We start from the raw sequence: 27,918 nt of genomic DNA on the forward strand, positions 1-27,918 counted from the left end.
AGCTCTAGTTGCTTGTGCTTAATACTTCTCACTTATACAGCACCCAGGAACTTAACTGTTTCATCACACCTCTGGAAGGTCTCCAAAGCCATGGGTCAGCGAACAATTCAAACTGCACAAGCTGAAAGACATGGACACCAGCTACCTCCACCTTTTCTGGCTGCTCTTTTCCAGATCACTCCTCATCCCGCGCCACCAAAAGCAGTTGTGCTGACCCACAGTGGACCCACCAGTGTCAACTCTAACCTGGAGCAGGTTCTTGACACAGCACACACTTTGGGCAGTGGTATCACCCTGAAGTCTCTGAAACTACACGACTCTCTGACATGGAAATGTGTTCTTAATTGAACAAGTGGGTCTCCTTTGTGAGTTAACAAAAAAAAAAAAAAATAATCTCAACACTATTTAACTTTTTCATTCAATAAAATTGTGCTGCAGTTTAACCCAAACACAGCTAATGTGTTCTTAGTTTTTTAAAAGGAACAGGACTGGCTGTAAGCAGACACGAAATACCTGGAGGTAGCAGACATTTAGTTCCATTCAAGTTTTTAAGTCTTCTCTGTTAGATTCAGAATTAATTAGCAGTTCACGTCTATCTGTGGATTTAGAGTGTAACAGGGTTTGTGGGATTGTTCTCTTTTGTTTACTTGTTTTTACAATACATGTTTCTACAGGATTTGGCTGCTGCTGTGTCTTTGAACCAAACTGATCATTAAGCATCCTGATTTTAGAAATATATTGCTCAGATTATTTTTAATAAGTGATAGAAAAATATCAAATCCTTTCAATATAATAAACCCATCAAATTCTTTCAATAACAGAAGTTCCACTGTGCACAGTTAAATCCACAGGTTCTCTCAGAAGAGGTGTAGCAAAACATGAATGGTGAGCAGTGCTGTAAAGTTTCTCTGACACGTCTACAATCACTTCAGTTTCTGAACACGATTCCTGTACCATGCAAATCTGGGAAACATTCTCACACAAACATTTAATGCATATGATATAGAGAAAAAAGAATATTGCAGCTATCTGAATCCTCGCCTTAAATATACACATTTTTCTCAAGAAACAATTTAAGGCCAATTAGGAAAGTGGAACATGACCTTGTAAGAAATACAGGGATCAAATTATGCAAAAACTTCCTCATCCAATGAAGAAAAATGCATCTGTCCTGAGCATAATGATTTTTTCCCCATTGCACATATATTTACTAGAACATACAAGTTACTGACAAGAACTCCAAATGCAAACCAGCACTAACGCTAACCTAACTTTGTCCTTAAATCCTCACTTTTTTATGTTTAATGAAGATCAGTGACAGCATCTTTAGACTAAAGTCTGAAACATGACTGGGAGCAAGATAAAGATGAAGCTAAAAAGGTCATGCCTCATTTTTATATGCTGTCAATTAGAAAAAGTAGCTAATTCTAACCTAACAGTTTATGAAAGTGCCATCCTGACATATACTCTGTTCTCACGTATTTGAGAATTTTGTAATATGTGTGAATGGAGTTTAAATACTAAGCTTCCTCAGGCATCTTAAAGGAAAACACAACCTTTTTCCTCCTTTAGTCTGGCAAAAGCTTCATCACTCAAAATGTAATCTCCCATTCCATTTTTTATCCTACCTAGAATTCGCTGGTTTAGTCGGTCGGAATTGTCCCTTAGTTCCAAGTAGGAATTTACTACCACTGAAGTCAGAGAGCATTCTAGGAGTTAACAGGTCTGTGCTGATAATAACAGCACAAGTAACTTATTTCTTATGAAAATAAATATCTACACAGATGAAATACAGCAAATTAAAACAGAATACCTGATAATTTAGATCACCCAGCATAATTTATACTGAGTTCTCCTAGAATGAACTCTGATACTTCTCGACATGCTCTTTTTCACAATTAAAACTTTGCCAGCACTGTTCATGTTGGCCAGAACGTTACCAACCTTAAAGTAATTGAATAAATGAGAACACTTACCAGCAGCAACTACAGCTGGAGGCGGCGAACCTGCCTCGCCACCACTTGTTTGGCTCATGGATGCTACAGATGTTTCTCTGGAAGGTGGTAACTGCAGCTCCTTTGGGAGAAGGTCATAGACAGATTCTGTTGAACATAAAGGATTTAATCAAAATGTTATTCATGTTCTGCACAGGAAAAGAAATAACATTTTTGCCTAAAATAGGAACAATAATCCAGCCTTTGAAAAGGTCACATTAAGCACTTGGAAATCTCAACATCATGGAATAAAGTTATGTCAGAAAACAAACCAACCACAAAAATGTTAAGATGCACATTCTCAAGACTGAAACAAAAGGACGCAATCTTGTTCAAACAAAGAAATAATTCATGAACTTCCACAGAAACAGCCCTCATTTAGAATGAAGGGGTTGACAGCATGTACATGAGAATCAAAGACAAACCCATTCTCAGAGCAAGATGTGCAACTTCCAAAGAAAGAGATTAATTTAGTACCATCATCCACAGAGCACTCTAGGCTCTTCCCATGTATTAAGTGCCAATTCTTGTTAGGTAAGATCCTTCACTTCCATTTATCTGTAACATTTCTTTTTCATAGAATCATAGAATAGTTAGGGTTGGAAAGGACCTTAAGATCATTCAGTTCCAACCCCTCTGCCATGGGCAGGGATATCTCACACTAAACCATGTCACTCAAGGCTCTGTTCAACCTGGCCTTGAACACCACCAGGGATGGAGCATTCACAGCTTCCCTGGGCAACCCATTCCAGTGCCTCACCACCTTACTGTAAGGTAAAGAACCTCCTCCTTATATCCAATCTAAACTTCCCCTGTTTAAGTTTGAACCCATTACCCCTTGTCCTATCACTACAATCCCTAATGAGGAGCCCCCCACCAGCATCCTTGTAGGCCCTCTTCAGATACTGGAAGGCTGCTATGAGGTCTCCATGCAGCCTTCTCTTCTCCAGGCTGAACAGACCCAACTTTCTCAGCCTGTCTCCATACGGGAGGTACTCCAGTTCCCTGAGTCTCCTGAAGTTTTCCTTCAAACTCCCTGTAAACTCACACAGATGTTCCACAGAAAGGTGTCTCCACCAACAAAATGGCTCATCCGAGTCCATTTTACAGAGAAAGCCCCATGATACAGGTCTGGCAGATCTCATACAGTAGTAGAACCTCTAAGACATTCTTTTTGTGATTTCTGTTGTGAAATTATCTCAGGATCACTGAGTGATCCAAACAGCTCCATTCAGGCATGAGCAAACAGCTATGTGTGCCTTTTCCACTGGATACACCAAAGATGCCCTGTTTCAAACCCCCAATCCAGGGATGTAAATAACCTTGAACATCGACTCATAGGATGGTCTGGGTTATAAGGGACCTTACAGATTAAACAGTTCCAACCCCCTTGCTATGGGCAGGGACAGCTATAAATGAAGGGCTATAAACTGAATATAGCTATAAACAGTTATAGATGAACAGCTATAAACTGGACCAGCTATCACACGCCACAAAACTTTACGAAATTCATTTCTATGTGTTTAGGTGCCTGAGAGACATATGGAAAAAATCAGTGTGTACTTTTAAAGGGTTTTTTCCCTCCTACGAAGCAACAATTATACTCAGTCCTAAAGAAAAATATATTTGTGCAGCAATTCTGTAAAAATTAGAATTCCAGAGCTGTTCAAAGAGCTTCAGCTGCATCAGACCCCATAAAAAAATGAAACATATTCTAGACAAATGCACAGGTTTATACACACCCAGCAAAATGTAACTGTATTAAAACCACAACCCATACCAAATGCTGGCTATGCAACAAACCAGAACAGTTACTGTACTGGGTAAGACTGCAAACTCTCCCACCGCCAACTGGTGGAGCACAGAAAGAGCCAAAAAAAACCACAATGCTGTTTGCAGGATACTACTTGTCTGTTATGCACATCACAAGTGGCTACCAGGAATGACTGTGAACTGGTTTAAAAGTGGTTGAGTAAAGGTATGGTCACAATAACGCTTCTCATTTTATACTTCATTTACTTTTCTCAAAAAGGTTAGCTCTTTTTTAGTGCCAATATACTACATTTTACTAAGCAGCATTGTGTACTGTCTGTGTGCATGAGAACCTCCACAGTTTAAATATATTCTAAATTATAGCTCTATTAAAGATGAATTTTAACTTTATATATTACAATTTTTACTTAAGTTGCATGCACATACAGACTTGAATCTGATTCAAAAAATAAAACCCAAACTAAACTGCATTTTGAACTGCTACTACTCAAATAGCATCTCTTTATGTAAGCAGTGGAGGAAGAAAGGAGGCTCCAAAGGCACATTTTGTTAGTTTTAAGATGAGAATGATGTGCAAAAAGGACAAGGAAAAAATCTGTTAACTAAATAATCAAAAAGAAGTTATACTGCTATTTGAACAAGAATGTCTGAGGAAGGTGAAGGAAGTATAGAATTTCTTTTCATTGTATTGAATGTACTTCAGCCAACAAACCACAAGGGCTGAATTCACTGGAAAGATGCAATAGGCGCAGCAGGAATAAGCAGAACACTGGAAGATCAGCTGAGATCAACTGTTACACAACTCTGCTGTAGTTAAAAAAAAAACATGAAAATCTACCAGCCAAGTTCTGGAGGGACCATCCACTGAAGAAGAGGAGGGAGTCTGTGCGTCTTGCTTGCAAAAAGGAACACAGTTGTTCTAATAACCTTTAAGACTCTATGCAGCTGTATCTGAAACTTTAACAACAGGGAAGAAAGTGGAAGGGCCAGAAATTTTAAGCCGAGAAGCCCAGTAACTACTTCAGTCACTGTTAGGCAGTTTCAGCACTGTAAGGACAGTACAATTTATTAGCAGGTGTCACTGTAAATTCAAATCTGGTTTAACAGATGGAATCATTAGAGTGGGAACCCTTTCTCGTCATCAGGGATCCTAGTGATAGGACAACAGGTAAGGGTTCAAACTTAGACAGGGGAAGTCCAGGTTGGGTATAAGAAAGAAGTTCTTTACTGTGAGGGTGGTGAGGCACTGGAATGGGTTGCTCAAGGAAGCAGTAAATGCTCCATCCCTGGCAGTGTTCAAGGCCAGGTTGGATAGAGCCCTGGGATAGAAGGCCCAGTGTGAGATGTCCCTGCCCATGGCAGCTGGTGTGGAACTAGATGAAGTTAAGGTCCTTTCCAACCCTAGTTGTACTATGATTCCATTACCATACTTTCTGACTGCTACTGGGGATTTTCAGTCTCAGTCCTTTTTCTTTCATAAGCTGCGAAGCCAGTCCTGATGCACAAAGCCCAGGGAAGAATGAAACGTGTCTGCACCTTGCTGAAAACAAGCCAGCCTGACTCACGCTCCCAAACCACTCACATTCTACATCCCCTGAAGCACAGCCAGTGCTGCATATTTGCACATGTTCATTATTTGACATGCTGGATTCTGAGAAAGCTTCTATAAACCACAAAAGCCCAAGCAGTTTCAGAGGAAACATTTATTTATGTCCACACTGAATGGCTCCTGTAAGCTTGGCCACTAGCCTCAATACGTCAAAAAATACTCCAAATAAAATGTGGCATTTGGAAACCATAAGATGTGTGTGGTCCTCTTTTCTTCTGAACTGCAAGTGTTCTTCAAGATGAGTATCTTAATTCAAGAGACTAAAGAATGGAAGGTTCAGATTTTGTCCCAGTAACAAAAAGCACAAATATGAGCTGAAGAAAAATACAGTTATGACAAAAGAGGGTGCTTCCCTACTTGACATCCCTGCACCTTGAACTATAATTGCCCCTGCAGCTAGCAGTTCATACAATAGCTCCAGACAGCAAACTCTTGTAAATTAGCAGCAGCCTTTATTCTGGGCGGCACTGGTGCTACAGGTTAGTAAAACCCAGGCTTGCTGAGCCAGAGGCAGATGCTCAGTGCTGCAGCAGCTGCTGCACTGTAAATGCCACCCAAGGTATTTGTCACAACCTCCCATACGGAAAATTATGCCCAGTCAGCTGTGTTGACAAAGAGTGATCATAGCTCAAGGTGCACCCTGCAACAAATTCTTCCTGCTAAGCCATCTAAGAAACTCACACACCTCACTGTAGGGACAGGCCAAGGGGAATGGCTTTAACCTGCCAGAGGGGAGACTGAGATGAGCTCTTAGGCAGAAGCTCTCTCCTGTGAGGGTGCTGAGGCGCTGGCACAGGGTGCCCAGAGAAGCTGTGGCAGCCCCATCCCTGGCAGTGTTCAAGGGCAGGTTGGACACAGGGGCTTGGAGCAAGCTGCTCTAGTGGAAGGGGTCCCTGCCCATGGCAGGGGTAGGAGCTGGATGAGCTTTAAGGTCCCTTCCAACACAAACCAGGCTGGGATTCTATGAACACATGGCAGAAGTTTAAGGTCAAACCCAAACTTTAAGGAAAAAAAGAAAAAAAAAAGAAAAAAAACCCACACAAACTCCTGACCTTTCATGAGAACAGATGTAGCTTCACAGTCTAAAACACATCTTTAGTGCAGTGGATTATTACGAACTATCGCTTCAACACTTCTCTGAAGAATCTGAAATTGTTTGGGTATCTTTAAGAAAGCTTAAGAAAGCAATAAACCTGCTTTGCACACACCAGACTTCAAATGAAACTTTTGTGTTTTCACCTAAACACAGGCCAGTGTTTATATATGCTGCACTATAAATAGCGTTAAAGCAAAAACTGACAAATTCCAGAAAGACTAGAGTTGTTGCAAGGAAGCTAATTCTTCCCAGAGGATACAGTTTCCCTCCACACCGGATACTGTATTTAAATAGCTAAAGCTCCTATTGATCAGCTCACCTCCATTGCCATGTTTTACACCAGCGCGCACACAAGAACATTAAGTGTATGAAATTATCTGCTATAATTTTAAGGCTACTCACGTGGAAAACACCCACAAAAAAAAATAAAAGATGTATGTAAATGCAGCATTACATCTGAAGGCAAAAGGAAAAATTCAGCATCATTACATATTTCTATTTAATTAACAAGAAAAAAAAGTATGTAGACAAAATCCTGGTTTCAGCAGGAATGTTTTTAGCACTGTGTTGAAGCAGCAACTGAAATTTCATTCACTGACAGTAAAAGGTGTCTTGTAACTTATTGCTCATTTCAAACCCTCTCAACAAATACATTAATTGACCTGAAGATTCTGGGCTGTTTTTTCTAGCAGTAGCTCCATTTATATCCAGCATCTTCTCCAAACACATTTTTTTTCACCATACCGGAAGAAAGGAACATGTGTTTCAGGATATATAAAATATCTATATTATATATATATACTTTTCAGGGTATATAAATTTAAATAAGATCAACACACAAACAATATAACAAGCTACTTATGATCAGCTGAGTCACAGAAACTCATTTCCACATATAAACCTTCACCTGCATTCATGTAATAAGTTAGTACACACCCTATTTACAATAAACTCCCAAATCTCATACCTTCCCTCAAAATAACTAAACTAACTAGATGAGCCCAGGCTTTGCAAATTCTACTACTGAAATCAAGGACACATGGGGAGAGGCAGATTTACAGCAAGTGTCAAATTTCTTCAACTGCCCTTTATCCGATTATTCTATCCTTATAACCTCTTATCTGAGATCAGCTGCTTGTAACTTTGATCTTCCTGCCAGTTACACTGACAGTTCAGAAAGCTGCATTTCATGAGGCTATACTGAGCAGGACAATTAGGTCAATAACCAAAAATGCCAAATTTCAGTCAGAGGAAGATAAGTTTTTGCCAGTGTATTGCTTGAAACAAAGCGTTCAGAATTGAAATATTAAAATAATTAAGTAATATTATACCAGACTTGACTGTTTTTTGCAGCACATCAAAAACAGTGCACCCAAACCAAATAATAAGCATTCCAGCACACCTAGCTATCAATGGGAATGAAGCCAGCATCCTGTCTCAGGTGAAAAGTATCCCCACCACTCTTCCCAAAGTGCTGCAAGAGCAGCAACAAAACCTGAAGATACACAAAAGTATATATATAGCACTCCTAGAAGGTATGTTCACCTCATTTAAACTGCTGCACACAGCTGAAATTGAGAGAACTGAACAAAAGCTACCTGTGAAAAGGCTGGATGCATCACCATCCATCACCACAAAAACATCTCCTTGGGTCAACACATATCTGGATCAGTCCCAACAGCTTGTGACAGGAGCTGTGTCTTTGAGGAGGAGAGAGAAGAGGACTCGGAAAGATGCAGGCAAAATAACCCACAGAAGGCAAGAAGCAGTGGGTGAAGCTGATCTGATCTCAGTGGGTTCAAACTTAAACAGAGAAGATTTAGGTTGGATGTATGGAAGGAGTTCTTCCCTGTAAGACTGGTGAGGCCCTGGCACAGGGTGCCCAGAGAAGCTGTAGCTGCCTCATCCCTGGCGTTGTTCAGGGGCTTGCAGCAAGCTGCTCTAGTGGAAGGTGTCCCTGCCCATGGCAGAAGGTTGGAACTGGATGAGCTTTAAGGTCCCTTCAAACCCAAACCAGTCTGCGATTCTGTGATTGCATGAATGCTGGTGGATCACAATGGCAAGCTCACAATTGTAGGCGCTCCTTCTCTTCCTATTTGACTCTATCCACCTCACTGCACACAGACATTTGGGCCTTTTGTAGGAATGTTTTTAGATTCCTACACACAGACTAACCCAGCTGACAGGTACCTGAGCTTGCACCAAAATCTAAGTACTCCAGCTTTCCCCCATCACCACCAACAGAAAACACTACATTGAAATTTTTAAACCATTCTCATCACCACAGTATCAAAGGACCTTTCAGAAACAGACCATGCCTTGTGACCAGCAACATTAGATGCTTCCTTATAAACAAGAAACTGTGATTCTGTTTAAACTTTATTCTTAGGAACATAGCAGTTAAGCTTATGGGAGCAAAGGGACCACAATACAACTGCTTCCTGCCTAGGAGCGCTACGACAACTCTAAGATTCTGTGAGAAGTCACCAGCTTTGGACATGTCCCAAAGAAAGCCCCACTTTTTCCAAAACATACGTATTCCCACCATGGAGAGGGCTCTCCCTCCTAACACAAAACAGGAATTCTCATTTTAAAATGACCTTTTATGGTCACAACAGAAATCACTTTCAAGTAGAAGACCTCTTGTTAAATAACGTAAGTTTAACACTGAAACAGAAATAGATGCTGTCACTTCAAGAGTACGGAAGGCAGAAGAGGAAAGAGAAGCAGTTTCCCCAGAAGAGCTAATGAAAGTAGTTGCAAATAATCAGTTCAGCTTTAACACAGCAAACTAAGTACACATGGATCCAGTACTCTATCACAAGCAGCCCTTGCAAGCCTTTTCTACAGCTGCTTACCTTTAATGAATCTTGACTGACTTTTCCATTGCAGCTACACAGGAATTTCAGATGTACAGATTAAGAACTGCCATTTCTAGTAATTTAGTGCCTCATTAACTTGCACTGTGTTAGTACTAGTGCACAATGCTACCCAAGGACTTTTCCATCCTCAAACTTTTGTGAGGCTTTCTTACCCTATCCCAAATTTAACTGAGATCCTTCTGCTTGGTTGACCAGAGAGCTTCTTCTCATAACTCAGCACTTGGTGCACAGAAGATACATCAACCAGCAGAGAATACCCATTTTCAATGTTCAAAAGCAACAGCAGGCTCATCCATGATGAATGCCGGCATCCTCATTTTGCCATGAGCGCCTTAAACGCTGTGGAATGGGCTTATATAGGCCAATGATTTCCCTGCGCATTGCTCTTTTGTACCAGGAGCAAGGCCAGGCCATCCTGAACTTCCACACATGGAAGCCAAGTTACGAATGTGATGCAGAACTTTGCCCTGACCTGCTAGCAAACAAGGTCATAACTAACGCAGGGGGAGACCAATATCACCATCTGGAAAGGTCATCTTCAGACTGCTACAGGTGCAGAGAATCCTGCTACAGAACCAAGAGAGCAATAGGCAGTAGAACAGCCATTTCTGATTTTTAGGCATGCAATTCCCCCTATACCCTCCTGTTCTGGGGAGGCTCAAGTCATCAATTTCAGTGGAATAACCAGTTAAACCTGAAATAGTGGGGGAAAGTTAGCAGGTTATTTTTGACAACACACAGCTAAGAACACAAAAAAAGGGACCCAGGAAAGAAGTATTGCGTCTGCCTTTGCATGAAGACATCCTTCCACTGCACGTAATGCCCTCTAAATCAATTTCTGATCATGATGTGAAAAATCCCATTTTTTGCTGAAGTTTCCCTCTTCACAACAAAGAGGGCAGACATCATTTAACTCTGCTACAGCTACAGCTTCTACCTCCATTCCAACTCTCCTTGTTCTTCCGCAGGCTACCCGTCTGTCTGCCTGTTCCACCATGGGGATCTTCTCCTGTGACTTCACCCCCTCTAACGCTGGGGGATCCTTAAGCAGCACTCCTTTTATCCCCAGCCCTAGGCTAAACGGTAATGACCGCCTTCCTACTCTAAAGGCAATTATGTGGGAGAGCACAATCAATAAACGGGTGACAATGAAAACCAGCCTGTCTGCAACAGAGGCAGAGACAGGGCATCTTCCACTTGGTGGTGGTGGTGGCTTTTGCCTTTAAGGGTAGGTACATCCACTTCCATGACCTCCTGGACAACAGCAAAGTTAATCCTTGTCTTTTAATAAGCTCCCTGCACTGGACGCTGTGCATTTGATCCCCACTGATACCCATCTCAACATGTTTTAATACCCGTACAGATTTGGCTGCTTCTTCCAAGGCCATTTCCTCACTGCAGCACATGACAGTCATACCAGAGATTAAGAAAAAACCTTGGTGTATTCTTCTAATCAGTTGGCAGCATCTAAGCAGAAATCTCTTCTAATGATGTACTCTAAGCTGATCAAAAAAACAACCAAGCAAGCAGGCAAAGAGAGTTGTTTATATGGAATGAAGATTAAAAATCAATTAGAAATACATGAATCTTCAAGTAGCCTCTCCTACACGGGAGGTAAGTGAGGAAAGTGGAGAAACATGCTCAGCAAATTAAAACAACTCTAAAAAAGAAAAAATAATGATGCTCATATTTCACCACATCCCCAGCTAAGCAGACAGATCAGGTTCAGAGTACTCATACACACATGTATACAGATTCTATGATGCCAATCAGTCTATGTAAAGACAGAGTTTGGGGCTAAACCTGTATTACCAACGTTCCAAATGTCAGCTAAGGGCCTGACTGTGACCCCTCCTCATTCCAAACGTAGCTGCATTTCCATAAAACTGAATGTGCAGCTGTGTATCTCTCAGAAACTTCTGTGGGCAAGAGATGCTAAACCCAGAATCTATTCTACACCTAAAAAGTTCAGTTCTCTGAATCTGTCAGAAGACCCCGAGGTTGGTTTGTTTAACTTCAAGTTCTGCTCTACTCAGAAGTCTAGTATCTATGATGAACAATACAGTTTCATCGTTGAGTTGATTGTATGCCACTGATTCCACCACCACAGCTTAGTTCACAAAGAGTTTTTTAACGAATGATGCGGGGAACAAGGATAGTGTTACATCAGCTCTAAACACTCAACATCGAATGAAAGCTTCGCTTTGTTGCTAAATGTTAGTGCCATGTGACCCTTGTGGATTTTTCTGTATGCAAAAAGGTTGGTGTGGGAATACTGTGAAGAGACTTCTGCCTGCCAGGAAGAACCCCTAAGAGGTGGCTGATGAGCCTCTTCAGTTCTCAGCCCTCCCCATGGCTCCCTCCATACACTCACCAAAGACAAGCAGGTTTTTCTGCAGAACCCAAAAAAAACATTTACTGAATGGGTTTGGTTATTGCAGCATAGAGAACATAGGATATGTTTCAGAAAACTTAGGCCACCCTTAAGTACAGGCATGAGAACCAACAAAGATAGTCCATCCTTCACAGCACAGAGACTGCTCTTACTTCATTCATCTAGGGTAAACTGGAAGAAGTAACATGAGGATACACTGGACTACATTCTGCAGTGAAAACAGAGACATAAATAAACAAAAACTATAGAAAATACAGCTTGCCTCGAAGTTAACAAGACAAAACATTACTACAGCTACATTGAGAAGGCATACCTATACCTTTGCACAAATGAAACAATTTGTACATTGCCTGTAGAATACTTTGTTACCCCGTAAGATGGCATGCCAGGACTGGTATGGTGAACCAAACAGGGACTGTACAGACAGGAAGCCAAAGCAGGATAAGCAGGACCCAGTAAGCAGCTCAACAGAGGAAGCTTTGAGAGTCGAGAAAGGCAACTAGTAGACTGAGAGACAGACAAGTGCATAAAACCAGAACAGAAACAGCCTGAGACAGGCACAGGCCAGACGAACCTGTGACCGCTAAAGTACTTTCTACTCTAGCATCGTGTTTGTGTTGCTGTTGGGAGTTTGGGTTTGTGCAGTTTTTTTCCCCTTTCTTTTTAGTTTGGTTGTATTTTTCAAGTACTCCACAGGAGACCCAAAACTTTCACTTGCATAAGTGAGACTCACCACAACTGCAGGCAATGGCAGCTCTGCTTGAGGAACAGCAGAGATTTTATATTATAAAGTTACAAGAAAGATTTGGAAGAAGAGTAGACGACATAAAAGAGTAAATCAGCTTTTGTTCTGTATCTGTTAAAAGAGGATTTATGATACGTTACAGACTACCACAGCTTCTGTGCTGCCTAACGTCTTTACAACTTCAGTAGATTTAACACAGGCTTGCTTAGCAGTAGTGAAAATGAGGCAAACAGCCCTGAAGGCAGGTTTAAGTTTCATACCAAGCAAGAAGGGAAGACCCTACTTGAGCATACATAACAGACAAAAAGCAGCAACTATTCAAAGAACCACAGAATCATTTAGGTTGGGAAACACCTTTAAAATCATTGAGTCCAATCATAAACCTTCTCTGCCAAGTCCCACTACACCATGAAGATACTTGTTGCATAACTGCATGTCAAAAAAGTCAAAAAGCAAGAAAAAGACTGTAGTTCAAGGAATCTTAGAACAGTTAGATGATGCTCAGCAAAAGACTATAGTCTTGATGCAGACACCATCAAACATTTTACAAAGTTGTCAGCCTGATTACTCCTATTTTTGCCAATGCAAAATTGAGTTTGCAAGAAGTTGTAAGAAGAACATAACTTCCCAGGCTCCCCTGCCAGCCAGCAACAGTACATAGTCAAACTGATCTCATACAGCGCTCGGTTCGCTAGGTAACACACACTAAAACAATGTCTTTATTTCATGTCTTCAAGTATATCTCAGAATAATGTGGTTAAACACAGCACTCTGTTCAAATCAACAATGTACCTAAAATATGTAAAGACTACAGCCTGTAGACTGTCCTGTAGACATTAAGGTATCCTGAACAGGCTCTCCAGCAGTACCCAGAACACTATTTTTCACACATCTCTCAAATGAAGGTGTGAAGACACTTGGCATGCTTCCTGACTTTGTACTGGTGCTTTCATTTCAGCAGCACGTCTAAGGAGAGGTCAGTGGAAACAACTAGAGAGTACTACTATTCCCTCCCTCTTATCTGCCACATTATATTCAGAGCATTTGTAGATGGTAAAGCAGTAAAGGACTGGAAGCAAGTCTTCCCGCCAGTGCTCCTGTTATTATCAATGCTGGCAGAATTATATTGCTGCTACAGCAACAGTGGCAGGTTTTCAAAGAAACTGCAGTGTATACAAGGATGTTTTACACAGCCAAACAGAAAATCTTCCTTCCAGTTCCCTCTGGCTTCAGACAAAAGCAGCAAACCCTAAATCAACACAACTCATAAGCACATAGGGAAAGGCAGATGCCATGGTTCTGACCACATTAGAAAACTTAATGATTAAAAAGTTTATGGCATTGCAGCTCCACTTTGAAGGATCAGCAGAGGATCCAAGCACTCTGTGTTGATGATCTAGAACCAGACGCTGTAAAATCCAAATCTTGCCTGCAAATGTTGCTACTGAAATGCACATTATAGTGTGTTAGCAAAGAGAGAGAAGAGCTTGCTGGAAGACAGACCTTCTATTTTAAGAAAGATGATCAGTAATTATTATTAACCAAAGTCATTAAACTTTTATCACAGCTGTAATATCATTATTTTTTTGTACTTAAAAATGAAACCTAAATGTTGTTTCTTGCCTTTTTTTTTTAAAGCACAAGTACGAGTAGCAAAAATTGCTAGTATTAAAAAGGTAACTTTGCAAGCAATTCACAACTGAACAAAACCAGCTACTGTGGTATTCCACTAACCTTCAGAAAAGCTGTTAATCTCAATATTCAGGATTCTGAACAGCAGGACAGGGTTGAGAAATTAACCCTTTTAAAGTTGAATTTCCACAACTGACAAAGGCATGTGTTAGCTGAATTCTATTTACGGCATCCATCCAAATATCAAATAAAGCTTTCCTGGCTGTGTTTCAGTCATCCCCATTCACAGCTCAAAGAGTACTTTTCTAAATGTAGACAGGCAGTATAAATCCTGTGTCTTGTTTGCATGCAATTTTACACACCTCCAAAAGATAGAACATCATTATCTAGTAATTGCCACTTCAAGAAACGGATTGGTAATGACATATTGAAAAGTACATGCATGCACAACAGGGTACCGCTCTGATGAAGTTAACTCTTCAGCAACATTTCTGGAAGGCTTTAATCACATATAAGGAGTAGCATTTAAAGACAAGAGTTCTCTCAAACAACCCAAAATGGTAGCGGAAATAAAAATATGGGGGGGGGGGGGGGGGGGGGGGGAATCAATCCGTTCACAACACTGTAAGAATTAAAAACAGTAAATCTGATGTTGCCATGTTTTAATCTGATAGCATGCAGGAAACTGAGCTAAGCTTATGTTTGGAAAGAATCCAAATATGACAGGTATAAAAATTCAATTAAGGAATTCAAATCACCTCATTTTCCCATGCAACACTCTTGGATACAGTTGTCGTAACAATGGCATTTAGTTATTTATGATTCTATACTACAATGGGTTTTAAGGAGAGTTGGTTTTCTTCCCAACTTCACATTCTACCACCTCAAAGACTTAATTTCTCAAATGTTCAAAGAAATCCAAATACAGTATGACCAAAGAGTATCATTATTAGCTATTTATCAACCATGTTAAAACATCAGGATTGTTTTCAGAACCAAAGTTCACCAGAAACACAGTTATGCTCATTCCTTAGGTGCAAGCACCATTCAAGTTTGGAGGCACAGAGGAGTCCACCCAACCCTCAGTTTACTAATGCCTTGAAATGGAACCGTAGCACCTTGGCTTGGTAAAAGCTTACTTTGAACAAGCTGTCCGTAACACTGCTATTCTGCTACAATAGCTGCTGTAGTGCTAAATGTGACAGAAAGCTGAGCAGGTAATCTGGGACTTGTGTGCCATGCTCTGAGATGCCTTGTGACTGCACGAAAAGCATGTGAAACATGCAGGCTGTCTCTCATTACTACGAGCCCCATGTTCTTCCCAACAAGCAGTGCTCCTGATACGCACCAAGGCTCCCTTAGGCTGCAGATAAAGAGGGATGCAACTGATGAGGTGCATGCTGTTTAACATCCTTGTCGGAGACATGGACAGTGGCGTCGAGCATGCTCAGCATATTTACTGATGACACCATACAGAGCTGTATGGTGCAGTCAAAACACTGGAGGGAAGGGGTAAGATCCAGAGGGATCTGGACAGGCTGGAGAGGTGGGACCACGTGAACCTCATGGAGTTAAACAAGGCCAAGTGCAAGGTCCTGCACTTGAGTCAGGGCAATCCCAAGCACAACTACAGGCTAGGTGGAGAATGGACTGACAGCAGCCCTACTGTAGGTTAACTCCCCAGTTTACAGGTTTCCATAAATAGATATACCCTCTACAAATCTAACAGCTTCTTGAACCATTTATCCTTTTACCACTCAAAGCATTTTTCAACTGTTTCCACAACTAAGTGGTGTACAGAAGAGAAGGGGAAAAAAAGCAATCTGTCCTGGGTTCAGCTCTAACAGTTGTTTTTCTGCTTCTTAATAGCTGGTGCAGTTCTGGGTTTTCTACTTTAGCCTGAGAATAATGCTGATAACACACCAATGTCTTAGTTGTTGCTCAGTAATGCTTACTCCAATCAAGGACTTTTCAGTCTCATGCTCTGCCATGAGGAGTGGCACACAAAGCCAGGAGGAAGCAGAGACAGGACCCCTGACCCAAACTAGCCAAAGGGGTATTCCATACCACAGCACATCATCCCCAGTGCAGAAACCGGGGGGAGTTACCCGAAAGGCCCAGATCACTGCTCAGGTTGGACTAGGTATTGGTTCACGGGTGGTGAGCAGCTGTATTGTTCATCACTTGTGTTTATTGTTTTCTTTTCCCGTTTTCATTTTATATTCTCTCCCCTTGTTATTTCCCTTATCATTATCATTAGTGGTGGTAGCAGTAGTGGTTTGTGTTATACCTTAGATACTGGACTGCTCTTATCTCAATTTGTGGGATTTACATTCTTTCGATTCTCCTCCCCATCCCTCTGGGGGCAGGAGGGGAAGAAGGCAGGGAGTGAGAGAGCAGCTGCGCAGGTCTGAGTTACCGGCTGGGCTTGAACCACAACATCATCTTTTGTTTTAAATTGCTGCTTAGACTTTGCATTGGGCACATATTATCTCTGAAGCCATGAAAAATAATAAACAAGCACAGCCTATTTATCTGTGCTATACCATTCCTGGCTTTCATACTCCTCTCCCCCTCATTTAAATCTTCTTCAGTTTGGTATCTCCAGTTAAATCATGCAAGACCTTGTCTATGTTAAACCTTGACACCAAGTCAAGGAAAGACAACATAACAGAAGGCAAGTCCTCTGAGGGTTAGAGTTCATGGGGATAAATAGCAAGCGTGCAGATGATTACATCTGGATGAACACAGCCTACCTCCTACAGAGGATTCCAGCATTCCCCGAGACTATCCCACCCTGCTCCCCAAGAAACTGAGCTATTATAGGCTGCTATGACCAGCTTCTCAGAAGTCATATGCTGTTAAACTTGAAAGATCTCTTCAGCCTGATTGTCTTCCCTTACTGTCCTTCTCAGGGAGGGAAAAAATTGTACTCAGAGTTTCTTCAACAAGAAAACTAGTAACCCACTATATAAAGTGTTTGTTGCAAACACCCAGGGTACTTCAGCTGTCTTTCCTCTATATCTAAAAGCTGAATGAAGTGTAAATAAAGCCTGTAAACTCCCCAGATCAGGTGCAGAATGGTAGTAATCCTCCTAAATGAATTCTTTTGCTATTGTATTAATGTATTGAAATACCTGCACAGCAAGGGGTACTCTAAACAATATAATCCCTTCCTTGCTGCCACACCTCCAAAAGAACCGTTCCTACTTAAGTGGCAGCAAATAACTAAATTATGGAAGCTTAAACTGAATCTTTTCAGACAACAAAATAAGAAAACTTTTTTTTTTTCCTTCCCAGTTGATTAAAAAGCAAATCCATTCCAGGGGTGGTTCAAGTTTCAAGCCAAGAAAAATGGCCCTGTCCAGAACTCAGATGCCCTAAAAGAAAAGCAAAGTAAGATCTACTCCCAAATGATATCTGCACACAGGCTAAGGAAAGGCACTGATCACTCTGAAATATACTCACAGACGAGATGGTGGAAGTTCTTCATCACTTATCACTATCTATTATGGGTTCAAACTTAAACAGGGGAGGTTTAGGTTGAATGAGGGTGGTGTGGCATTCATCTTCACTGTGAGGGTGCTGAGGCACTGGCACAGGTTGTCCAGAGAAGCTGTGGCTGCCCCATCCACAGTGTTCAAGGCCAAGTTGGACTGAGCCTTGGGAGACATGGTCTAGCGTGAAGCGTCCCTGCCCATGGTAGGGGGGTTGGAACTAGATGATCTTAAGATCCTTTCCAACCTTAACTATTCTATGACTCTTAACAAACGCAGCAGAGAGGAGTTTAAAACAGTTAGAACCTGCTAAGTATGCCTGGAGCGCCAGGCATAGTTAGACATGTATCACATACACACAAAGGAACCTCACTGCAAAGGCAGATGTACTGACTGAACTGTGAAACACATGTTAATAGTGGTACTCAACGTTACTTAAACATGTAGGTGTGCAGTCCTGCTCAACAAGAACTCCACTACCGCCTCCAGCTCAGGAGGAGCCACTGCTGCCATCAACACTCTCCCAGGAGAGGCACACAGGGAAGCAGAATGTAGTTTTAGCAGAGGCAGATTGGAACTTACAACTCACATCTTCCTGCCCCACTTCACAAAGACGTTTGCATGACCACTACCAGTTAACAGTCCCATTAGAAGGTCATGTTCCCTCAGCAGAAGACAACAGAAACTGTCACAGTTAATAGAAGCTACTGAACTCTGCAGCTATCAAAACTTAGATTCTTCTGCTGAGTGAATACATACAAAAAAACACAGGCCTCTAGACAATGAGAGGCTGAAACAACTGGCTTGTAATGTCAAAGTTTCTGAACAGGAATGGAACTCCAATACTTGAAAACATTTATTACTGTCTTTATCTTTCCTATATGCTTCACCTTGTCTGGACGTTAACAGGGACTGCTGTCCAGCTTCCCTTTGTTTGCCAAACAATCTGAACTTCACAGCAACTCAAATCTGCTTTCAGCATCAAAACTTTGCATTACTTTGGCATACTGCATTAGTTTTATAAACTTTGTCAGGTTACCCTTCCAACTACTGGAGGGACAAGTAATTGAGGGAACTGGAGAACAATTCTTCAGAGTTTATTTATATAAACAGTGAAAACATTCCTCTTAGTTCAGTTGATGATATTCACTATACAAATCACTCAGAACTACACAAGTTAATAACATAATGCAACTGATTCTGAGCATTTCCATCCAACACTGCTAAAGCACTGCACACTTTCACAAATCGCAAATACTTAAGATTTTCTTATGTGCCCATCAGAATCTGCTCTTACACCAGAGTTTAAAGTTAGATCCAAGAGTTCATTTCAGTCAGTTCCTAAAATAATTGCTGTACTTGCAGACGAGAAAGCCAAAACTTGTCCGAATATTCAACCTCATCAGTTCGCTCTTTACATAAACCCAGAGAAGATAACAAACGTGATAAACTGCAGAGACATGATCACATGCCTTACTTCACCTGCACTTTGGACACTCATCAATTCCCTCTAGGGTTTACCAGCATTATCTACACTTCAAAATGAGTTCAGGCCACTGCCTTTTTTGCATAAAAGAACGCATTACTTCTCTTTTGTTTTCTCCAACTCAAAAGAAATATACTTCCACATAAAACTAAATAGTATGCATACCAGTGCAAAAATCAGGAAAAAAAAAAAAATCCAAGCCTCAAACTAACTACAATTTTTAGTCAACAGACCCCAAAAGGTAACTATGCTGTCAAAAACTTAGAAATAAAAATCAGATGCATTATAAAAATAGAAAAATCCTAACCTACAATCTGGAAAACATGAGATAAAAAAATTATACCTCTTGACGACTGAACAGCAGTTCCCTATGGATTCCCCTTATGAGCAGTTACAGCGGATTTCAAACATGATGAAGCACAATCCTGAATTAACTGAAGCACAAGCACTCTTGACTTACATATTTTTACATTCTAAAGATTCTCAGATCTCTGCTAAGCGTCAAAAGTGCAAAAAGAACTTTCCAGAACAAAATAAAATGCAAGGTGTGATGCCGCTGATTGATATAATATAAGGGATGCTGAGTGGCATAACCTGGCAGCAAAGAATGTGATGAGCCGAAAATAGACTAAAATGGATGGGAACTATTGCAAAATCACGTCTTCCTCTAAAGCACATCCACGATCAGAAATATCTGCACTGTAACTTAAATCAGTTTTCTAGCCTCTGGGTCCCTGAGAACTCTCCAAGATTGCTGAAATAAAAGACAACATAATAAAACATACCCGTTTAACTCTGCAAGTAGAAGTCTGGACCAAACACCTCTGGTTGCAGGGAACCACACATTCACGGCCCACAGGCTTCAAAAGCAGCAGCCAGGCTGACAAAGCACCAGAGCCCATTTTCTTGTGAAACCACCGCTGCAAACACACTACTCTGACAAGTGGCCATGCTGACACTGAGGTCTCACTAAACCAAGTCAAATTCCAGCTCCCCACTGCAATATTCAGATCTTTCCATGGGATTGAAATATATTTTCTCCACTCATGGTTTCTTTGAATATCTAAACTTAAATGGGACAAGAGTGTTGGGCAATATATGGAGATTCTCCAAAAGGAAAATAAAACATCTTTACTTCCACAGATGTTAAGTATCCAAAATGAGTAAAACCGACAATGAAAAAAACCAACTAGTCTTAGAACTAAAGAAAAAGCTTACTTAACTCCTCTTAATCCCTTTACTCCTTGACCCACACCACACATTTACACTACATATATTCTCGAAGCAAGCACCGGAGAGCCTATGGCAGGAACAGTCTTGCACTGTTCCGTTCACACCTGTAGCAGGGGAGGTGCTGCTATACCCTGCCCAGTTTCTCAAGCTCCAGACATGGATTCCCTCATCTATCCCCCAGAAAAACAGCCCAGGCAGAAAGCTTGGCTTTCACGGTGTAAGCACAAGAGCACAGGCACAGCAAATGCAACAGAAGGCACAACATGAGGAGCATTTCATTCCATTGCAAAGCCAGTTTTTCAGTTCTACCTTATCTCCTACCTCCTCCACCATTTAATCCCAGTCCTCAAAACCTCCTTTTCTTGCCCTCACACCATCACTTGCGCAGCAGCACACTTAGGATTTTTTAACATTGTTCTCCCTGGATCTTATCAAGAAGTACAGGATACTCATTCTAGATTGGTTTCCCAATCCCATTCATCTTGCCACCACAAAAAGCAATTGTTTTGGCACAATGCAGAGAACAGCACATGGGTGAGAACAGATGGGAGGGTAAGTGGTCTGTTAAAACAGCTCTGTCACCAGAATATTCAAATTACAGTGTGGAAAGCTGTGAATTCAAAATCCTTCTCCTTATCCCAGCACCACACATACTCATCTTGAAGCAATATTTTCCAGACTTTTGTTTTTATAGCTAATAAACTAGTAAGATTCAAAGTAGAAATAGACATTTACAGGGCTGACACAGAATTTAACTGGTTCCTTCACTTAAAACAGAAGGTGCTGGGGTCAGCTGGCAGAGCTGCAGCAGCCGGGTGCATGCAGTCCATCACTCAGCACTCCTTGTCCAGCACGGCACCTTCTGCAAGCTAGAAAGCAGCTAAGTATTATTACAAGAAGAAGCTAAGTATTATTTCTATTCCTAAAATCTGCTAGTACTAGCTAAAGTTCAAAACTAAAAGCAGGCTCTTCCTGTTTTTATAAAGCATCTGCTCCATCCCTTTTTGATAATTCAATTACCAGAGTTATCCTCTGGATCATGGAAAGAAAAAAGTTCTGGTAGGAAAAAGAAAAAAAATTCACCCAAAACCACGTGCTGTACCAACAATTCTCAGTAAATACAAGTAGATTACTGTCATGTAACATTTAATCATGGAAGAAAATTGAGTTCTAACTATATGACATATTTAGGACAAAAGAGTTATTTAGGAGACTACAAACATTTTTCTTGATGCTTCCAAGTTCCAGAAAGTCTCACAGTTTTACAGTTACTCGGCTGGGTAAAAAGAAATCAGAGGGAGGAGACGACAAACAAAAAGTTCTGGATGAACTTGCTGCAGTTCAAAAATGCAACTGTATTAACAAACACACACTTTATTTGTTTAAAATGAATATATTTGCTAAATTAATCCCATATTTAATCAATTTGGCTTTAGTACCTGACACCTGATGAACTCCTTTAATCACAGTTTCTCAGCTCTGCCTGTTGACAATGAATAGCTAACTGCTGTATCTGAATGGTGCATATGATATTCAACCGCAAAAAACTAGCCTCAAGGTTTTATGGTTTATGCTCCAGTGATTTTTTTACTACATTACTAATTTGTATGCACATTTGTTTTTTTTTATTTCAAATAGGACAGTATGTTATGTAAAGATGGGAATTAAACCCATTACATTCTAAAGATTTTCAGCATTCAAAAATGCATATATTTCTGTAGATGTCTACTGTCTTGTTAGGAGATACCATACTTCTGCAATGGTTACAAAGGATATACTTCCAAAAAAAACCCAACTGATTAAACATCACAAGACAGGTTTTAGTCCTTAGCACAACTCAGTTTTTCAGGAGCTGTGGGGACAAGCTTCAGCAACAGGCCTTGGAATCAAGACTTCATATTTCTTTTTATTTCTAGCAGCTATAATCAGTCATATTCCAGAAGCCTGCAACTTTAAGTATGGTTTCACTATCATTTTAAGCCAATATAAGCTGGCACTGCTGCTGAAAGAAGCTGTCCCACCCTTCCCCACTGCTAGTTTCCACATGTCCTTTTCTTGAGTCAGCACAAGCCATTCACAAAGACCCACAGCAAACATGACAAAGATACTCACCTAGTTAAAAACCAACATTTCTCTTCCCTTTTTCCTTTTTGTTGTTGTTGAGAAGGAATAGGGGGAAGAGTAGATTTCATTTTAGTATGACCAGTTCCCCAACCCAGCTCTCCACATTGTCACAAGAGTTCACATGCACAGAGCAGTAAGGAACAGACAGGGGACAAGACTGCTTGAACTCAGCAAGTGGGAATTCATACTGGCTGGAACTGCTCATGAAAACACACTAGAAGAGTGAAAACTGGAAGTATTTAAATAGTCAAAGAAAAATATTCCCTTTCCTAAGCCATGCATAAATGAAAAGAAATAACTGAGATTTTAAACTAATGACTCTCCCTTTGCTTGTACTGCCATGTCGCCTTAGGTTTGTGTGCTTTTAGTCTTGCTTAATATTTTTTGAGGAATATGAAAACAAAAATCTTAACTGAGATGGCCACACAAGCCAAAACTTTAACACGCAGCATGACTGATGACACAACCCAATCTCTCCAGAGAAGGGGACAAACTGTACCATTAAAAACTGCACTAGCAGAAGCTGCATGTTGATTCTCTGGGGTTTCAAATAGAACTTCACTTTTAATAATAGGCAAGTGTGTTTTAATCAACACTCTAAAACTCTTCCACTTTAACTGAGGTTTGAATGTTAGAAAACCCCGTTACTCCCGGGACCACCCCAATCTCTTGCTTTCATCATCTCTGCATTTCCAGAACACCACAGGGATCGCCACGGACAAACATACAAGACGGGCATCACTAAACCGCAACCATCCCAACTCACACACAGGAATGCAATTCAGAGGAGAAGTTACTGGCCCCAATTCAATCTGCAAGATGGATTCCAAACTGCAGGGTAGCTGCATTTCTAAAAGGAGAGCAGTTATGAGAAGCTACATGCTCCTAACACACCCTCATCACAAATGCATATTTGTGGCTTTCTCACTGTGTTCAGGCCTTTCCCTTTATCGCATCAGCTGTATTCATACTCTGATCCAGAAATTTGTCCATGGGGTAAGTTTATCTGTACATATAGAGGGGAAAAAAAACAAAAGCACACTGAAGTGTGTTCTGATTAACCAGATAACACTAACCACCTTTTCTAAATCCAGCTAGAAATCATACTAATATACATCTCAATAAAGAGACGATCGCTTTGTTATTCACTCTGGAAAAGTGTATTCATTGGCTCTAAATTTTAATTAAACTGCATTTCAACTTAACATCTCCTTGATCTTTTATTATGACAAAACATGACAAGCCAACTTTGCTGTAATCTCTTTATAACCACTCACTGCTCCAGACACCTCTGTCATGTGCCATCTTGCTGGATCCAACAGCTCATTATGGCCTCTCCTAAACATCGCTCAAGAAAACGATAGAGATGGACCAAACATCCCTCTCTAGATCTTTTCTAGCTCTGAACTTGCATCAACACCACCAGAATTAAAAATACACTCTTGATTAATCAGTCCGAGTGTCTGTTTCAGGTAGGAAAAGGATCTCAGCCATTCCATTAAATATAAAAAAGTTGGAAAATCATAGTAAGATCAAATTGTTCCAAAGTTCTGCCCAGTTAAGCACAAGTCCTTAAAGAAGTTTAGTAACTCACATAGAACATTTTTATTTAAAATTTTTACAAATTCACACTGCACATTTCTCAAATATCCAGTACAATAAATGGTCACTTTGATGGGGATTTATCACCTCGGTGTTTTTAATCAAGCTGCCCTGCTTCAAAATACTCTTTTCCTTTCTGCCACCCTCACTAGGACTGAAATCAACTGGCATACGCACGGGTTAGGGAACAGGAGAGCTTCAAGCCCCTGCAGGAACATCTTAAAATTTCTACGCTATTACAAATTGGCGCTAACTTTTAAGATCTCTAAACAGCACGACAATAACCTAGAGCACTTTAAGGGCTTTAAAGGTGTGCTCTGATTTAGTTAAAGTCCTTTTATTTCTTATAGCTTCACCACTAACAACACACAACTCTGAGTTATGAGCACACTGCAGTTAGCTCCAGAAATTCTTCAGAAGTTTAATCTTTCCCGTAAGAATACAGAACTCCGCTGAGGTACCTTCCGGCTAATAAAAGACTGACAATTTCTTCTGTCATGCCCCGCAGAGCTGCTCCCCACCACCTGTGTTGTGGGCGGACGTGCTCAACAAACTACTTGTAGTGACTTAAGTCTCAAATAAGCAATGGCGAGGTTAAGAACTTGCGTGGCATGTAGCACTTCTCTGAACACACACACCCTCGGAGAGTGTGCGCTTCTCAGAACAGAAATCCTATGAAAACTGGCGTTCTCTTCGTTTAATATTCCCCACGTTCTCCCTTAGGCTCCACTTCCTACGCCCCAGCGATGCCGTTTTACACTTGCTCCAAGAGTTAACAGCCAGGGATGCTCCAAGCCCCTGGTATCGGTACACACCACCGGAACGGAAACCAGCCCTCTACTTTCGGGGCCCCCTGCCCAGTTTCTAACCCAAATCAGAGCCTTCAGGGTCGCTCCGAGGCCGAAGCCCCCTCCCGAGAAATTCGGGGAGCCTGCAGACGCCCGCACCCCGTTACTCTGCCCTCGCAGCTCCAGGCCGAAGGCGCTGCCTCCCCACCAGCCCCCATCGGGGCAGCGTCGGTCTCCAGCCGCATCCCTGCGGATGCGCCGCCAAACGGCGAGGTCAAGCGAGCGGCAGCGGGGCCGCGGCCGCCCTCCCGGCCGGCACCGGCGGCGAGGCAGGGAGCGGGGAGAGAGGAAGTGGGGTGGGGGAGCCCCCCGCCGTGGCGCCGCTCCCGCGGGGGCCGCCGCAGGGCCCCGAGCGCAAGAACCTGTCGGGACACATTCTTGAGGCCGTCGCGGCCGGGCCAGGAATGCGGCCGGGGGAGCCGGACTCGGCCCCGGCGCGGGTGCCAGGGCCCCTCGGCCGAGCATCCCGGTGCGGCCCGCACGCCGGCGGGGGAGGAGGGGGGGGGGGGGGGTGGGGGAAGAGGTCGGGGCGGGCGAAGCTCCCCGACGGCGCCAGAAGGGCGGGAGGGGGGGGGCCGCCCGACGCGCGGGCCCGGAGGCAGGGCCGGCCGTTAACAGCACTTAACGGCGCGGGCACGGTGCTCCCCCTCCGCGGCCCCACCTCCCGGCCCGGTGCCACACTCACCCTTGGAGTAGAGGGACTTGGGGGACTCGAGGTCGAGGTCGGCGCTGAGCAGAGAGATGAAGTCCGAGGGCATCGCAGCTCCGCGGCCCGGCAGGGGCGAGGGGGGCGGCGGGAGGAGGGGGCCGGGCCGGGAGGGGGGCGCTGCTGCCTCCGCCGCCCCGGGGTAGGGAGGGGAGACACCGGCAGGCGAGAGCGCGGCTCTCCTCACGTCGGGGCCGCGAATGGGGCCGGGTCGGGCCAGGCCGGGGGCTCCGCTCGCTGTCGGGACCGGGCACCGCCACCCCTGACAGTAACCGGCTGCTCCCAACGGAACGAGCCCGACTGCCTCCTCAGGTGCCACTCTGCGCCTGCGCGGCCGCCGGGGGTTGAGGCGCGCACACGGAACACCAGCGCTGCCCTTCCGCGCATGCGTCCCGGCGGGCGGTGGTACGGAGATAGAACAGCCCACCGGGCTGGCCCTATGCGCCTGCGCAGAAGAGCCCGTTGCCGCGCTCTCCCCCGTCGCCGGCAGCGTCGCAGTGCGCATGCGGGAAGGGGTGGCGGAGGGCGGGGGAGCTGCCGGGCGGAAGAGCCGCCGCGGTGGCGGCGGGGGGCGTGGAAGCGTCTAGAATGGAGCGGGGGCCGGCCCCGGTCCCTGAGGGAGAGCGCGGTGCTGGGTGGGGTGGTGTTGGTCATAAGGGTGGGGATGAGGATGGGAGCTAGAGCTCTGCGTTGTGGCAGGTAAAGGAGCATGGGTTTGAAAGCAAACAGAATGGGAATCGTAGGAACACGGCATCCCGGACCTTAAAGCTCATCCAGTCCCAACCCCTGCCACGGGCAGGGACCCCTTCCACTGGAGCAGCTTGCTCCAAGCCCCTGTGTCCAGCCTGGCCTTGAACACTGCCAGGGATGGGGCAGCCACAGCTTCTCTGGGCACCCTGTGCCAGCGCCTCAGCACCCTCACAGGGAAGAGCTTCTCCCTAAGAGCTCATCTCAGTCTCCCCTCTGGCAGGTTAAAGCCATTCCCCTTGGCCTGTCCCTACAGGCCCTTGGCCAAACCCCCTTTCCAGGTTTCTTGTAGCCTCTTCAGGCACTGGAGCTGCTCTAAGGTCTCCCCAGAGCCTTGCCTTCTCCAGTGGAGTGGGCAGACGGCATCGTGTGAGGACATTGTTCATTTGCTTCAAGCCAGGCCCAAGTATCCTCCCAAATTAAAATCTTCCTGAGGGTTTTCCTGTAATCACTCTGTTACCAGCTTACAGGCAACATTTCCCTGTGGCTGGCTGTTTCCTGAAGCTATGGCAATGGCACAGAGGGGCTGCTGACTCTCAGAGGTTGATGTCCCACTGCCAGGTTCTGCATGGCAGTTCTTAACTTCGGCAAAAAATTCCCTTACTGAAAGATGAGTGTGCAGATAGCAGGGTTTTGGCGGGCTGATTCTGGAAATGTTACCAGAGCAAAACTATCCTTTTGTTAATGGAGGAAAGGGAAGCAATGTGAGAGGCAGATACGGAATCCCACTTGAAGGCATTTCGTGCACAGTTTCATGGTAGCTGATAAGAAGAAGCTGTATGTGATACAAGCTGTCCGTGAGGGTGAAGACGTGATATGTGCCATGTCCAAAAGCAGTTGAGACCCTGAGAACAAGGCCATGGGAAGCTGGGGTGGGCAGCACTCTGTAAAGGAGGAGGGACAGCTGACGTGGGTATGATAGGGGTCCTTAGCAGAGGATGGAGGGTGCAGTAAGTGTTGTGTATCACCCACAGCACTCACAAGCTGCATTTAGCTGTTACCACTTCATTGCTGTCCTGAAAAGATATTGGTTCATTCCTGTGCAAGACAAATAGGAAATAGCCAGGAACTGCAGGCTGCAGGATCACCACTGCCTGATGAAGCTGTCTAAAGCTAAGGGGGGGGGGGGGGGGGTGTTACTGAGGATAGTTTGCAATGGGGTCATTTTTGCAGCTGGAGTCCATCCTGCTCAGCGCGAGTGCCAGCACAGGGCAGGTGGTGCAGCAGAGAGGTGAGACTTACTCAGAGCAGCATAGCCCAGTTCAACTCAGCTCAGTTTAACTCAGCTCAACGTAGCTCAGCGTGACTGCAGGGCCACAGCCAACCTCAACTGTTAGGCTGCCTAAGAATATGAAAACCAACAACGCAGTTTCCCAAATGGAGCAATACTGAGTGACTGAAATCAGGTAAAACACCAGCTATAAATCCAATAAATAATTTCAAAGCCTAAATTTAAAGGCTGAACAGCACAGGGGCCTTGTAGAGCTATCAGAGTGTGCAGGAGGAAAGAGGAGGGCAGAATACACATGGCACTGCGCAGACTGGCAGG

General features: G+C 43.3%; 1 protein-coding gene across 3 annotated transcripts in view; it reads right to left on the bottom strand.

Annotated features, from left to right (window-relative positions):
* NFAT5 (nuclear factor of activated T cells 5) overlaps nt 1-25,874 on the bottom strand; it is a 63,333-nt gene extending 37,459 nt beyond the window's left edge. For 2 of the 3 annotated variants that reach the window (XM_057399915.1, XM_057399916.1), the window contains exon 1: nt 1,977-2,102. Coding sequence is in view for 1 of the 3 variants with exons in the window: in XM_057399914.1 (XP_057255897.1) it covers nt 1,977-2,102; nt 25,602-25,674 (199 nt within the window). In the remaining 2 variants the exon portion in view is untranslated. Of the gene's footprint in view, nt 1-1,976; nt 2,103-25,601 lie in introns of those variants that run through there. The other variant, XM_057399914.1, reaches the window with a different exon arrangement.
* Between the last annotated feature and the right edge of the window lie 2,044 nt (nt 25,875-27,918).

Source organism: Pezoporus wallicus, unplaced genomic scaffold, assembly GCF_028554395.1.
Source record: "Pezoporus wallicus isolate ANWC-B61680 ecotype Strahan unplaced genomic scaffold, APGP_CSIRO_Pwel_v1 contig_448, whole genome shotgun sequence".
NCBI classification, from domain to species: domain Eukaryota; kingdom Metazoa; phylum Chordata; class Aves; order Psittaciformes; family Psittacidae; genus Pezoporus; species Pezoporus wallicus.